This window comes from Rhinoraja longicauda, chromosome 6 (assembly GCF_053455715.1).
Source record: "Rhinoraja longicauda isolate Sanriku21f chromosome 6, sRhiLon1.1, whole genome shotgun sequence".
Lineage (NCBI taxonomy): Eukaryota > Metazoa > Chordata > Chondrichthyes > Rajiformes > Arhynchobatidae > Rhinoraja > Rhinoraja longicauda.
The window spans coordinates 1959109-1974388 of record NC_135958.1 but is presented as its reverse complement, the minus strand read 5'-3'; the positions used below and the strand labels follow the sequence as shown (position 1 = coordinate 1974388).

The window sequence follows — 15280 nt, the reverse complement described above, 5'->3', positions numbered from 1 at the left end:
GAATCGGCGTGATGTGGTCCCTTTTACGGGTACCCGTCAGGAGTCTCGCTGCGGCGTTTTGGACCAGTTGCAGGCGGGACAGGGAAGATTGGCTGATCCCAGTGTATAGGGAGTTGCAGTAGTCTAGGCGGGAGGAAATGAAAGCGTGAATGATTTTTTCAGTGTCGTCGAATTGGAGGAAAGGTTTGATTTTAGCTCTGGTACGAAGTTGGAAGAAGCTGGCTTTTACCACAGCGTTGACTTGCTTGTCAAATTTTAATGCAGTCAAATATCACGCCGAGGTTTTTAACATGCGGTTTGACTAGGCAGGATAGGCTTCCAAGACTGCCTGTTATCGATTTGATGGAGTCGGGGGGGGGGGGGGGGGCGAATAGGATGATCTCAGACTTGCTCTCGTTTAATTGGAGGAAGTTCTGTGCCATCCAACATTTTATGTCCTCAAGGCAGTGTAAGAGGCTGTTAAAATTTGACTGGTTGTTGGGTTTCAGGGGGAGGTAAAGCTGAGTGTCATCGGCATAGCAGTGGAAAGAAATGCCGTGCCTTTGAATGATTTGGCCAAGGGGGAGCATGTATAGAGAGAAGAGAATGGGGCCTAGGATGGAGCCTTGTGGAACTCCGCAGGAGAGGCTAGCTGGAGCAGAGGAATAACTGCCTATGTTGATGGTGAAACTCCTATCTTTGAGGTAGGAAGCGAACCAGCTCAGGGCAGTGCCATCAATGCCAACCGCGTACCGGAGACGGTCAATAAGGATGGTGTGGTCCACTGTATCGAACGCTGCGCTGAGGTCGAGAAGGAGCAGGATTGCACAGTCGCCGGTGTCGATGGCGAGAAGCAGGTCGTTGTGTGCCTTCAACAAGGCAGACTCTGTGCTGTGGTGGGCTCTGAAACCTGACTGGAAACTTTCCAGGATGGTGTTTTGGTGTAGGTAGGGCACTAATTGGTTTAGAATTGCCTTTTCAAGGACTTTTGACAGGAATGGCAGTTTGGAAATGGGTCTGTAGTTGTTAGGCAAGGTGGGGTCTAGGTTAGGTTTTTTCAGTAGGGGCTGGACCACCGCGTGCTTGAAACAGGTTGGAACAGTGCCAGTGGCCAGAGAACTGTTGATAATAGAGAGGATGCTGGGACCGGCTATTGCAATGACATCCTTCAGAAGGGCAGTAGGGGCAGGATCAAGGGGGCAGGTTGCAGGTTTCATAGCGGAGACAAGCTTTGCAAGGGAGGATAGAGTGACGGGTTGGAAACAGTCCAATTTAGATGAACAGACTAGTGAGATAGCTAGGTCACGGGTGGGAGGGGAAATGTTCATTCTAATGTTCTCAACTTTGCTGGTGAAAAATTTAGCGAATTCTTCGCACTTAGCAGGGGACCCAACTAAGCTGGTACTGGGGGCGGGACATGTGACAGAGGTAATTGTGCTAAATAGGACCTTGGAGTTATGAGAGTTTTTGGAAATAAGGTCGGAGAAGTATTGTGCTCTAGCAGACTTTACTGCTTCCTGGTATTTGAGAAGATTGTTTCTCAGAATTTCGAAGGAAATTTGAAGCTTGTCACATTTCCACCTCCGTTCTGATTTTCTGCACTCCCTTCTTAGGGCTTTGGTGGTGTCATTGAGCCAAGGCCGACCTTTGGGCTTGGTGGTAGTGCCCAGATTACTTTTATTTATACACACACACACAAACACAAACACTGACACAAACACACGCACACACACCCAGACGCACACACACACCCAGACACACGGGTCACCAAATAAATGGCACAAGAGAGGGCTTTAGGTTCCTCAGATACTGGAACTCGTTCTGGAAAAGGTGGTACCTGTACATGAATCAGTTCCATCTTCATCAGTCCAGTACCAATATGGTCGTGGGACGATTTTCCAGTGACATTTGAAAGGGCAGAGGAATGGACACTGAGGGCGGTGTAAGAAGGAATCGAGGCACAGTTGGCTTGTGGACATTTTGATTATTATCCTAATGAGAATTGCCACTTAAATTTGATTACTTTGGCAAGAACAATAAAGAAAATGTTGCAGCTGTGCAGAGATTTTGATTAATTAACACAATACACCTTAATTATTTTTTTAAATTAGTATAGAAGAGAGCAATTGAAAAGAAAATGTATAAAATCGTGAAATGTGCCAAGATTTGACAATATATTGAATTGCTGAAGTAATCAGCTATATTAGATCTCAGATTCCTCTCAGTCTTTGCTGAAGGGAGCACAGCTCAAGCGAGTCCATCTCCAAGGGTGTTTACCACTCTCTGGTACTTCACTCACTTTCTTGCCTCCACCACCAAAGCTGGAGGCTTAGGTTATCCAGTCTTCTTCCCTCCTTATTCCTGGAGTAAGTTGTCGAGACCCTGTTACTATCACAGCTGCGACCTGTTAAATGGGAGATAGAGCCTGTGTCCTCCACAGCCTACATTGCCCAACAACCGGTCATCGGACAAAGTCAGCATGGATTTACCAAAGGCAAATCATGTCTGACGAATCTTATAGAATTTTTCGAGGATGTAACTAGTAGAGTGGATAAGGGAGAACCAGTCGATGTGTTATATCTGGACTTTCAGAAGGCCTTCGACAAGGTCCCACATAGGAGATTGGTGTACAAACTTAAAGCACACGGTATTGAGGGTTCAGTGTTGAGGTGGATAGAAAATTGGTTGGCGGACAGGAAGCAAAGAGTAGGAATAAACGGGTCCTTTTCGGAATGGCAGGCAGTGACTAGTGGGGTACCGCAAGGCTCAGTGCTGGGACCCCAGTTATTTACAGTGTATATTAATGATTTGGACGAGGGAATTGAATGCAACATCTCTAAGTTTGCGGATGACACGAAGCTGGGTGGCAGTGTTAGCTGCGAGGAGGATGCTAGGAGGCTGCAGAGTGACTTGGATAGATTAGGCGAGTGGGCAAATGCATGGCAGATGCAATATAATGTGGATAAATGTGAGGTTATCCACTTTGGCGGCAAGAATAGGAAAGCAGAGTATTACCTGAATGGTGACCGATTGGGAGAAGGGGAGATGCAACGTGACCTGGGTGTCATGGTGCACCAGTCATTGAAAGCAAGCATGCAGGTGCAGCAGGCAGTGAAGAAAGCGAATGGTATGTTGGCATTCATAGCAAGAGGATTTGAGTTTAGGAGCAGGGAGGTTCTGCTGCAGTTGTACAGGGCCTTGGTGAGACCGCACCTGGAGTATTGTGTGCAGTTTTGGTCTCCTAACCTGAGGAAAGACGTTCTTGCCTTAGAGGGAGTACAGAGAAGGTTCACCAGATTGATCCCTGGGATGGCGGGACTTACATATGAGGAAAGACTGGATAGACTGGGCTTGTACTCGCTGGAATTTAGAAGACTGAGGGGGGATCTTATAGAAACATATAAAATTCTTAAGGGGTTGGAGAGGCTAGATGCGGGAAGATTGTTCCCGATGTTGGGGGAGTCCAGAACCAGGGGTCACAGCTTAGGGATAAGGGGGAAGTCTTTTAGGACCGAGATGAGAAAACATTTCTTCACACAGAGAGTGGTGAGTCTGTGGAATTCTCTGCCACAGAAGGTAGTTGAGGCCAGTTCATTGGCTATATTTAAGAGGGAGTTAGATGTGGCCCTTTTTGCTAAAGGGATCAGGGGGTATGGAGAGAAAGCAGGTACAGGCTACTGAGCTGGATGATCAGCCATGATCATATTGAATGGCGGTGCAGGCTCGAAGGGCCGAATGGCCTACTCCTGCACCTATTTTCTATGTTTCTATGTTTCTATGTTCAATGCAACTAATCAATGAGTAATCAGAATTTCTAACATTTCAATGGTTCTAATACTATATTTGGAAAATCACAGCAATTACTTAATGATAGCGATGTTTCATTGGGACATTGAATCTTAGACAATTTTCTTTTCCTTTTAAAAATTAACTTTGTTGTGGGTGGCGCTGAGGTAGAGTTGCTGCCTCACAGTGCCAGAGATCAAGGTTCGATCCTGACCTTGGGTACCATCCGTATGGAGTTTGCATGTTCTCCCTGTGACCACGTGGGTTTCCTCTGAGTGCTCCGGTTTCCTCCCACACTCCAAAGACGTGCGCATTTGTAGGTATTTGGCTTCTGTAAGTTGTCCCTACTGCTTCGGATAGAACTAGTGTACGGTTGGTGGCTGGCTGGCCGGCTGGTGGGACGGTTTACGCCCTGTATCTCTCAAATCTCAATATTACAGATAGTTGTGAGAAAAAGAATTCATGTTAAAATAACTAATAACAACTAACCTGCCTGTTTACCTTCACAACTAGCAAAAGCTGAACTCAGATTATTGCAGATAGTGGTTTATGCTAGAAAAATAATTGTTAAATAATAAAATAAGATAAATCATCTCCACTATTGTGAGGCTTTGGCTTTAGTGCAGAGATGGGTGCGTTTGTTTAGTTTTGCATCTGAGCACACTGAAGGATTTCCAGGCTGCAGTTTCTTGTGTAGCTCTTTGTTTAAATCCTGCACATTTGATGAAGTGTCATTAACTCGTGGGACCAGCTGCTCCTTTCTCTGCTGGGATTGCAGATGTACATTTCAAGGCTCTAATGGTTTTGCAGCCACGGTGACAAATTTAATTTGCCCCATGTTGATACTGTAATGCAAACTCTGCAAGAAAAAACACATTCTGCCAGAAATGGAGCCACAGCATGGAAACTCTGACATGCAGCTTCAAAATACTCTTCCCAAATAAGAAAGGCAGCAAATATGAGCTCATTCACAATTCTGCTCTGTGTATCCAATTCACTCCATTACAATCACACCATGTCATTGGTAAAAAGAGGGATTAGTTCCTGTAGAGATATTCTAGGGAGCCATGAACAAGGTTAAAAAGTATGTAAATTAGTAAAATCTACCTTACTCATGTACTTACGCACCCCAAGTGCGTGAAGGAGAGATATAGGAGGTCCTTCCTTCCTGCTGCTGTGAGACTGCACAACTAGCACTGCTCCCAGCTGACGAGTCAACAATAACAGCTAAGAACACACGGAAACTGATGACAATTTATGTATCTTTTATTTATAATGAATGATCTCTTGCTATCCACTTTGCTGCTGTAACACTGTAAATTTCCCCGGTGTGGGACGAATAAAGGAATATATTATTATTATTAAGAGGACACAAAATAGTCAGAAGAAAGGTACTGACCTGAAACATCACCTTTTCACCAGAGATGCTGACTAACCTGCTGAGTCACTCCAGCACTTTGTTTTTTTCCCCTCTAAACCAGAACCTACAGTTCCTTGTGTCCACAAAATAAAGGATAATGCAGATGAGCAGGTATGCATGCACAAGAGTTTTTGATTCCTCAGACAATGGGACTGATGCTTATGGGAATTAGTAAACAAATTTGGAAGGCATAACAACACAAAACTCATAAAACATAGCACTGATGAGCTTTTTTGTTTATACTTCAATTGTATAAATGAGATGTTCATGTTAAAATATGATAACTATTTACGAAACATGTCTTAACTGGTAGGAATAGCCTGTCAATAATCCTCATTACCAACTTTTCACTTCCATATTGAGAGATATCATGAAAGAAAGTGTTGTTATAATAAAAATGAAAATACTGTTAATACCCAGCCAGCCAGCATCTGTACAAGGAGATAGACACAAAAAGCTGGAGTAACTCAGCGGGACAGGCAGCATCTCTGGAGAGTTGGGTGACGTCACCCATTCCTTCTCTCCAGAGATGCTGCCTGTTCCGCTGAGTTACTCCAGCTTTTTGTGTCTATCTTCGGTTTAAACCAGCATCTGCAGTTCCTTCTTACACATTTCATCTGTACAAGGAGAAACAGGCTGAATGTTGCAAGTTGATGAGAATATTGCAAGTTGATCAGAACAATAAATTGTGAGACAAAATAATATCTAAGACTATAGCTCAATTAATTGGAACATTCCGATGAAAGGCAATTTCATGATGAAAGGATTCAAAATTGAATTAGTCACGAGTCAAGAATGTTTTATTGCCGTATGTTTCTATGTTTCTATTAATTTTAAATTCGATTGCCATTTTTCGCTCTCCACAGATGCTGCCTGACTGGTTGAGTTCTTCCAGCATTCTCAGTTTTTATTTCAGATTTCCAGCATCTGCAATGCTTGAGTTTTGGGCGAAAGAATTAGATGACTTGAAGGAGGAAATGCTGGAGGAGGTTCAACTAATGCAAGCCAAATAACAGTAATCAGATCATTGGTGTTCTCTAAATAAATGGTACCCGTGGTTAAAGGCTGGCCATTTCACTCTGCTGCCTCTTACCTGTTTTTCGTTACAGTTTGACCAAACTTGGGAGTAAATTCTGCACAGTGGTCCTAAAATTGAGGCTGCAAAGCTGCTAAACTGTCACTGTATCGATTGTAACGAAGTAGGAACTTCTCTCAGTCCACACTTAGAGGAAATCTCAATTTTGATTTTGTCAGTGGTATCTTTCACAGGATGTTGTGTTACAGCCTTTTTGCAGGTGCAATCAGAACAGTCAGAGTCAAGGCATTGTGGTGAACTTCAATGTTTCATGCATTGTTCTTTTTGTGACTACAAATAAAAAGTGCTAAATCTTGTTGAATCAGACGTAATGGGTTTAAATAGCTTAGTCTTAATTACAGCAGCTTTGGCCTTGAAAATCTCAATTACCATGCAGACTGTTTCCTTCCTTCGACATGTTAAAAACTCCATGATTCTCATGTTGTCCAATGTTTGCCAGGGGTATTCCCAATCTCTATTCTGTTTACTGTGCAAGGATTCAAAATTGAATTAGTCACGAGTCAAGAGTGTTTTATTGTCGTTTGTCCCTAAACAGAACAAAATTCTTACTTGCAGCAGCACAACAGATATATAAACATAGTACTCATAATAGTTCATCATAATGAACAACACAAAAAGTTCAGTATGTACACATGTATATACATGTATAAAAAGGAATTGTAACTACACGATTATTTTTATTTCTATAAATAATACATAAATAAAAATAATAGTACAATTACGATTCTATTTTATAATTTCCTTTGCTGTTTTGTGAGCATTCTTCAGTTTGATCAGCCCATTTGATGCCTTCACTGTTACCAGGCAGTGAAGATAACCAACAATTACCTCCAAATCAAAGTCATGTCAGAATCCATGAAATTGGCATACAAGAGTCAATAAGTCAGAAATCCAACCCTTTGCCACAGATAGAAAAATCTAGGTCACCAAGACTACAAAAGGAAAGGAAAAAAATTGTGTTTATTGAGTCTGAAGAGTCACGACCCGAAAAGTCACATGTTCATTCCCTCCACAGATGCTGCCTGACCCACTGAGTTCCTCCAGCACTTTGTGTTTTGCTCTGCAGATCGTTGTGAGTCCCTTGTCCCTCAACAAACATGTGCTGCCCTCTAAAGGTTGTATTTCTCTCAGCAGGATCCACTGTTTCTGAGATAACTTTAGTCAAAATGCAACAGACAGGACTTCTGCCAACTTGGCATTCTAAATATTGCTTCAGCTAAGTCGTTAACTTGCTAAAACAATGTTTTCTGCGTTACAATATCTGTTTCAATCATAAAAGCACGAAGATAAAACAGAAAGTTTCAGCATTTATTAACAATTGAGGTACTTTAAACTAGAAGAAAACATTCAAAGGAAGTGAAGGATTTCTGACCTAGCGACAATTGGTATTTTGTTTAGAGTCATGCAGTGGGGAACAGCCCAGCCAACCCTTCATGTCGATGCTAACCTGTGGGCGCTTACCCATATTAATCCTATCTTGAGCACTTCAATGCAGAAGTTTAGTTTTGAGATACAGCGCAGAAATAGGCTCTTCAGCGAACCATGTCTGTGCAGACCAGCAATCCCTGCACACTTGGGACTATTTACAGTTTTACCAAAGCCAATTAACCTACAAGATTCAAGATCAAGATTCAAGATAGATTCAAGATAGCTTTATTTGTCATCCAAAAAAGTTTTTTGGACGAAATTCAGTCACCCACAGTCCAACAATAAAAGCACTAAAATAGGCAGATTACACAATAAAGCATTAAAATAGGCAAATTACACAACCCCAAAAACACACAAAAAAAGAAACATCCATCACAGTGAGTCTCCTCCAGTCCTCTCCTCACTGTGATGGAAGGCCACAATGTCTACAAACCTGTATGTCTTTGGAATGTAGGAGGAAACTGGAGCACCTGGAGGTAAGCCACACAGTCACGGGGAGAACGTACAAACTCTAAGCAGACAGCAGCCGTAGCCAGGATCGAACCCATGTCCTTGGCACTGTAAGACAGCAACTCTACCGCCGTGCCACCTCTTCTCTGTCAAAACAGAAATAATTAAAGGCTGATCTAAAATATTGAACAACTTATAATGATTTAGATCAAGCTAAATGTGATCTTGAGAATACGCAAAATAACTCTATTTCTACAACTTTATCGGTGATTTGGATCAGTGATTTTTTTTCTTTGTTATTTAAGCATATGCTCTGTCTCTCATTTACTCAGATGCAAGAGCTGGGATTAATTTCATGCATCATTTGGTCTCCAAAGCAGCCTTGGTTAATCCCCCAGAAACAGCAGATTTTAATAATGTTCCCCAGTCTAAACTCCTTTCATTATTTGATATTCATTACCATTGTACATATAATTATATTTTAGAACTTAATTGGGAGCCTGTAACGAGTGAGGTCCTCTGTCACCAATGATTAGTCAAAAGACTCAATACAGCCAATGAAGAATTTATCACGCTGAAGTGTCAAGGATTAGAAATGTATATATATTTTTCTGTAAAAACATTTAAATAATATATAGCCATCAGTGCATGTCTCAAGATTATAAATTTTGCAGTGGCAAATAATAATGTTCAAAAATATATTTTACATTTTATCACTTTTCATATAATAAATTTACTACAGTGCAATTTCTATTACTATGCAGATTCATGTTCCACAAGCCGAGACAAGGTGAATCACCATCTATTTGATGGTTCTATTCTGAATAATTGACACTAAAATATTCTAAAATGCTCACACCTAAAACATCAACTTCTGCACTCTTTCCTCAGATAATTCCTTCATTTATGTATTTCCAATATCCTTCTGGTTTTCAGATTCCTCCATCTGCTGTTTTAAAAAAAAAAGCATATCAGATCTTTTATTTATCAAATACATTTGAATGTATCTTTGAAACATTGCAACAGACATCTTCAGCATAATACCACCTCCAGTAATACTCCCCAACTTCATTATTGCAATTTAGGTGATCAATTCAAACTAAATACAATTGAACACAACATTCTGGCCCAACAGTACGATTTACTGAACCAATCAGGCTATCAGAGATAACAACCAATGCAGTAATGCCTCTGATAGTAATGCCTCTCCTTGGTTACAAGATGAGTCTTAGTGTACCTCAGCGCCGCCTTTGACACCATAAATCACTCCATTCTCCTCACCCGACTTGAAACCTCCCTTAACATCACCGGCACAGCCCTATCTTGGTTCAAATCTTACCTCTCTGACAGACACCAGTTCATCTCCATTAACAACTGTAAATCCCCCACCGCTCCCCTCCCCCAAGGTGTCCCCCAAGGCTCAGTCCTTGGCCCCCTCCTCTTCATCCTCTACCTGTTCCCCCTTGGTCAATTAATCCGCCGTCATGGTCTCAACTTCCACTGCTTCGCCGATGATATCCAGCTCCTCATCTCCACCAAGTCAATCTCCCCCACCACACACTCTACACCGACAAACTGCATCACTGAAATAAAATCTTGGCTTCAATCAAATTTCCTCAAACTCAATTGCAACAAATCTGAAATCATCATCATTGGTCCAAAAACGCTCACCAAATCCACCCAAAACTTCATCCTCAACATTGATGGTCTCCCAGTATCCACCTCACCTCACATCCGGAATCTTGGAATCATCTTTGATCAAACCCTCTCCTTCGACAAACACATCAAACACATCACAAAGACAGCCTTCTTCCACCTCAAAAACATTGCCCGTCTCCGTCCATCCCTCTCCTCCACAGCTGCAGAAACCCTCATCCACGCCTTCACCACCTCCCGTCTGGACTACTGCAACAGCCTCCTCTATGGCGCACCCTCAAAAATCATCAGTAAACTTCAATACATTCAAAACTCTGCTGCCCGTCTACTCACCCACACCCCGATCCGTGACCATATCACCCCCGTCCTTTATAAACTCCACTGGCTCCCCATCCCCCGTAGAATCCAGTACAAAATCCTCCTCATAACCTACAAAGCCCTCCATAACCTGGCCCCATCCTACCTGACCGACCTCCTCCACAGGCACACTCCCACCTGCACCCTCCGCTCTGCTGCTGCCAATCTCCTATCCCCCCACATCCGGACCAAACTCAGATCCTGGGGGGACAGGGCTTTCTCCATCGCTGCTCCCACCCTATGGAACTCACTACCCCAAACCGTTAGAGACTCCTCCACACTCACCACATTCAAAACATCGCTGAAGTCTCACCTGTTCAGTACTGCCTTCAACCACTGAAGGTCACCTCACCTTCTGTCTCCTTTCTCTGTTCGTTTATTTATTTACTTATTTATCTATTTATTCATTTCCCTATGTTCTCTAAATCTCTGTAAAGCGTCTTTGAGTATATGAAAAGCGCTATATAAATAAAATACATTATTATTATTATTATTATTATTATTATATATATCACAAACAAAGCTCACAGAGAAACCTGATAGTGGTGGGTATAAGGAATAAGCTGCAAGAGGAGATAGTTGGGACAGGTCACAATAACATTTAAAAGCCACTTGGACAGGTGCATGGATAGGAAAGGTTTAGAAGGAAATGGGCCAAATGTGGGGGAAATGGGACTAGCTTCCATGGGGTATCTTGGTTGGCACGGATGAGTTGGGCTGAAGGGCCTGTTTCTCTACTGTATGACATGGTGTTGGAATTGAGTGAAAGTAAATTTGAGAAGATAAAATGAAGTACTTTGTTAGTAACAGTTAAAATATGAATTAAAAAGGAACTGCTCTTACAAACTGGACTTTCACGCAACGTTGTGCAGTATCCTCACCCGGACTCTAGTTGAGTGGCCGCCCCCCCCCCCCCCACCCCCGCCCCGCCCGCACTGCGGACCCCCCCCCCGCGTTGTGGACTTCCTCGCGTTGCGGAAGCCCCCGCGTTACGGAAACCCTCGTATTGTAAGAACCTTCACGTTACGGAAACCCCCCGCGTTACGGAAACCCCCCGCGTTACGGAAACCCCCCGCGTTACGGAAACCCCGGGCGATCATTCGATCCGGTCGAGGATGCGGAGCCGCCACGGGCGAAGCGGCCGTTCCCTCCCGCGGCGCCGCTGCCCATCGTCCGTCAGATCGCGGGGAATATGTCGTCCGCGGAAAGTAAAGCCGACTGCAACCCGCGCAAAGTGCCGGCGGCGCGCTTCTTGGCCGGGCTGTCGGCGCTGATGTACAAGCCCGAGGTGCGAGGCCTCAGCGTGAGTAGCCTGCGCCCGTCGCCCTGGCAACCGGGCCTAGTGCCGCCCCTCGGTCGGAGCCTGCGCCCGTCGCCCTGGCAACCGGGCCTAGTGCCGCCCCTCGGTCGGAGCCTGCGTCCGTCGCCCTGGCAACCGGGCCTAGTGCCGCCCCTCAGTCGGAGCCGGGGCCTGGGCCTGCCGCTGTGCCGCTGCCTTCACCCGCTCACAACCAGTCCGACCCACCATGCCCATGCCCATGCCCAACACTGTGGGCGTTTGACCCCAGCCAGGATGGCACTGCATACTGTCCTGGCTTTGGATGGGCAGGTGCATGTTTGTGATGAGTTTGGCATTGACCCTTAAAATGCAAAGATGTTTCAATATTGAAAGTTTTTTTTCTCCACAATTTACAACTAATCAAACTATATTTCCAGCTTAATCCTTATTTCTTGTCTCTGCCATGTTGTCAGTGGGGTCACGATCAAGCAGTGGTACATCAGATCGAGCACAGACTAGTTCAAGTTGATTAGTTTTTTTTACCAACCCTTCTCATCTTTCTCCTATGGATCCCCAATAATCAGTTATCAGCAGACACCTCAGCTTCATTTCCATCTTAAAGAATCCCATGCCCAGCATCATGTTGAACTCTTCTTCCTGTCTCTGCTGCCTGACCTGCTGAGTTACTCCAGCATTTTGTGAATAAAGCTTCTTCCTGTCATATGTCCACTTCTTGCATCAGTCGTCTTCACTACCGACTGTTCAGAATTCCCAATCTACCAGGACCCCTGCCACTAGCCCTTTCGATCTTTTCGTCTCTGACACTTGAACAAAGACTTGATTTTTCCACTCCACTTACTCATTATAGCCTGCCCTTTCTGAAATGAACTCCATTCACGAAGAACAATGCTATCGCCGTCATGAAGCCTACTTACAAAGATAGCACTGTTCCAGTTTGGAGAACAGAGACCAAAAGTCAACCCTCAAGACATGTCTTCAGTTTTCCCCACGACACCACCAGTGAACATCAGGATATCAATTCCCAGATCTTCCTTCATGGGCTCTTGTCGCGTATACCCTCAGCCCTGCACAGTCCACTTCTACCTTCAGCCCAAGATCCACAACCAGGATTGTCTGGGCCGGCTAACAGTTTCATTTTACTATTATTCCACCAAACTAATTTCTTCCTACCTTTACTGGATCCCCTCTTCCCTGGTCCAGTTCATGTTTGCAAACATCCATGACATATCTAATGCCCTCTGTCACTTTGACAGCTTCCAATCTCCTGGTCCCTACCAGCTCACCTTTACCATGGACATATAATCCCTTACATCTCCACCCCACACGAGGAGGGATTCTTTCCTGCCAATGCTTACTTGAACAGGTGCCCAACCAGTTTCCCTCCACCAACTTATTTGCCTGGATGAACTTGTCCTCACATTGAACAAATTCTTGCACTTTCTCAAGATGAAATATGTAACAATGGGAACTCACATGGGCCTTAGGTACTTCTGCCTTTATGTGGGAAACAGAAAAATTCTCATTTCACTCTGAAACAGGCTACTTCCCTCAACTCTTTTTCCATTGCATTAACAACTATATTGATGTTGTTTGTTTCAATCATACACAAATAGAAAATGTAACTACTTTTTTACCAATTTCCATCCTGTTGTCACCTTCACTTCATACATCTGACTCTTACCTACCCTGATCTCTCCGTCCAAGTTAGTGATAAATATCAATCGCGAGCAAGTAAACTCCCACAGCTGTCTCAACTATACTTCCTCCCATTAAACTTCCTGTATGGACCACATTGTGTCCTATATGGACCACACTGTTTACACATCGTTGTTGAGTGCATGCTGAAGACTTTTCATACAGTTACGTCTGAGATATCTTCCTTCTTCTGGAACAATGGCTTCCACTCTGTTATCGTTGACATAGCCCTTGAAAGGTTCTCCTTTATATCCTGTACCTCTGCTATCATTTCATTGCCTCACAGACAGAGCCAGGATAGTATTCCCCTAATTCTCAATTTCCCATCCACCAACTTCGACACTCACAGATGAATCTTTGCAATTTCTGCCATCGATGAGATTCCACCACCAGACACATCTTCTTCCTCTTTCAGAAGTCTGAAGGGGCCATTTCCTTTATCTTCCACTTCCAATGAATCACTCCCCTTCTCACAGCACTTTCCCACACAACCACAAAATGCAAGACCTGTCCTTTTATCTCCTCCTTCCCCACCGTCCGGAGCCACAAACAGTCCTTCCTCTTGCACTTCTTCCAACATATATTTTGGGCTCAGATGTGGTCTCTTCTACAATGGACAAACCAAATGAAGATTGGGTGACTACAAAGCACTTTGCTCATGCCTCAGCTTCCAATTGCCTATAAATTTAATTGTCTGTCCCACACGAACCTCTTTAAATATTTACTACATTATTGTAGTAAAGCTCAATATAACTGGACATGTTGCAGTCTTCTGGACTCCATATTGACTTTAACTCGAACAATTCCAGATGTAAAAATGACCAACACCAAGTAGTGAGGGATAATTCAGGCAATTGCATTTTTTAATTTAATGGACAGGAATTTATGTCTTGGATTATGGCACAATGAAAGAACCATTTCCTTAGGAAACAGAATGTGCATGTTATTTAAAATATAGAATATAGAAAAAGTAGAATACAGGAATAGGCCGTAATGTCTGTGCTGAACATAATGCCAAGACAAACTAACCTTGTCTGCCTACACGTGATCCATACCCCTCTGTTATTTGGATATACATGTGCTTATTTAAAAGTCTTTTAAACCCACTATCCTATCTGCCTCCACCATCACTCCTGGCAGCAGGTTCCAGACACCCACCATCCTCTGTGTAAAAAATACTTGCCACGTGCATTTCCTTTAAAATTTGCTTCTCTCATTTTAACTTTTAGACTTTGACATTTCCATCCTGGGAAGAAGGTTCTGACTGTTCATCCTATCTGTGTCTATTTTAAAAGGTCACATGCATAATTATGCCAGTTGGGAACTAAATTGGAACTGTTAAAATTATTTTTACTTACCGTTATTTCAGCCAGCATGAGAACTAATTTTGTTCCAGAAATCTCAGCAAGATTCAGACTGTTGAGTGATCTAATCAAATTCATAGTATGGGGCATTTTTGGTTTGCTCCCTTGAAGCATATCTCCATGGAATTTCTTTCAGATCTGCAGGGAATCTATTTTCAATGTTGTAAAGTAGATGAGGTTCAACCTCAACAGCTATTTTGGCAAGTTCCCATGGATTTTCCCAGGGCACAAGGATAAGCAGAAACAAACTGTGATTCCACCCTGGCCTGGTAGATTTAGGGTACCAGAGTTAGTAGGAACACACAGTCAGTGCAAGCATTTTCTTTCTCAGGATCCAGAATGAAATAAGTATAGATTGACTGAATGGTTGATTTATTGTGACTAAGGTGCACATATTATCAAATATCACGTTGTGGGTTTGTGGCTAAAGCTCTTCATCACTGCGTTTTAGCATTTTAGTGAGAATAACTGGTGCTGAGGCCTTGTTATTTTTGAGATTTGGTATATGGTTGTTTTGACTTCTTATCACATTCCACTCAAATTCCACTTGGGTAGCTTACAAAGCAGTGGTATGAACATCGAATTCTCCAATTTCAAGTACTAACCCACATACTCCCTCTCTCTTTCCCATGCCCCCCTCCCCACCCCAATGCGCATCCATTTCTCCCACCATCACCCACGCCCATTTCGTTTTTCTTTCGTACACTCATTTCCCATCTCCATTTTCCTTTCATCCAGCATCTGCAGAT

The 15280-nt window shown here is 43.3% G+C and overlaps 1 protein-coding gene across 3 annotated transcripts in view; it reads left to right on the top strand.

Annotated features, from left to right (window-relative positions):
- pard6a (par-6 family cell polarity regulator alpha) overlaps nucleotides 1–15280 on the top strand; it is a 125845-nt gene that overhangs the window by 102572 nt on the left and 7993 nt on the right. Inside the window, exon 1 of one of the 3 annotated variants that reach the window (XM_078400341.1) lies at nucleotides 11273–11475. The exons of the other annotated variants lie outside the window; for them this stretch is intronic. Within the exon in view, the coding sequence (XP_078256467.1) occupies nucleotides 11365–11475 (111 nt within the window). The 5' untranslated portion in view covers nucleotides 11273–11364. Of the gene's footprint in view, nucleotides 1–11272; nucleotides 11476–15280 lie in introns of those variants that run through there. 3 annotated transcript variants of the gene reach the window in all.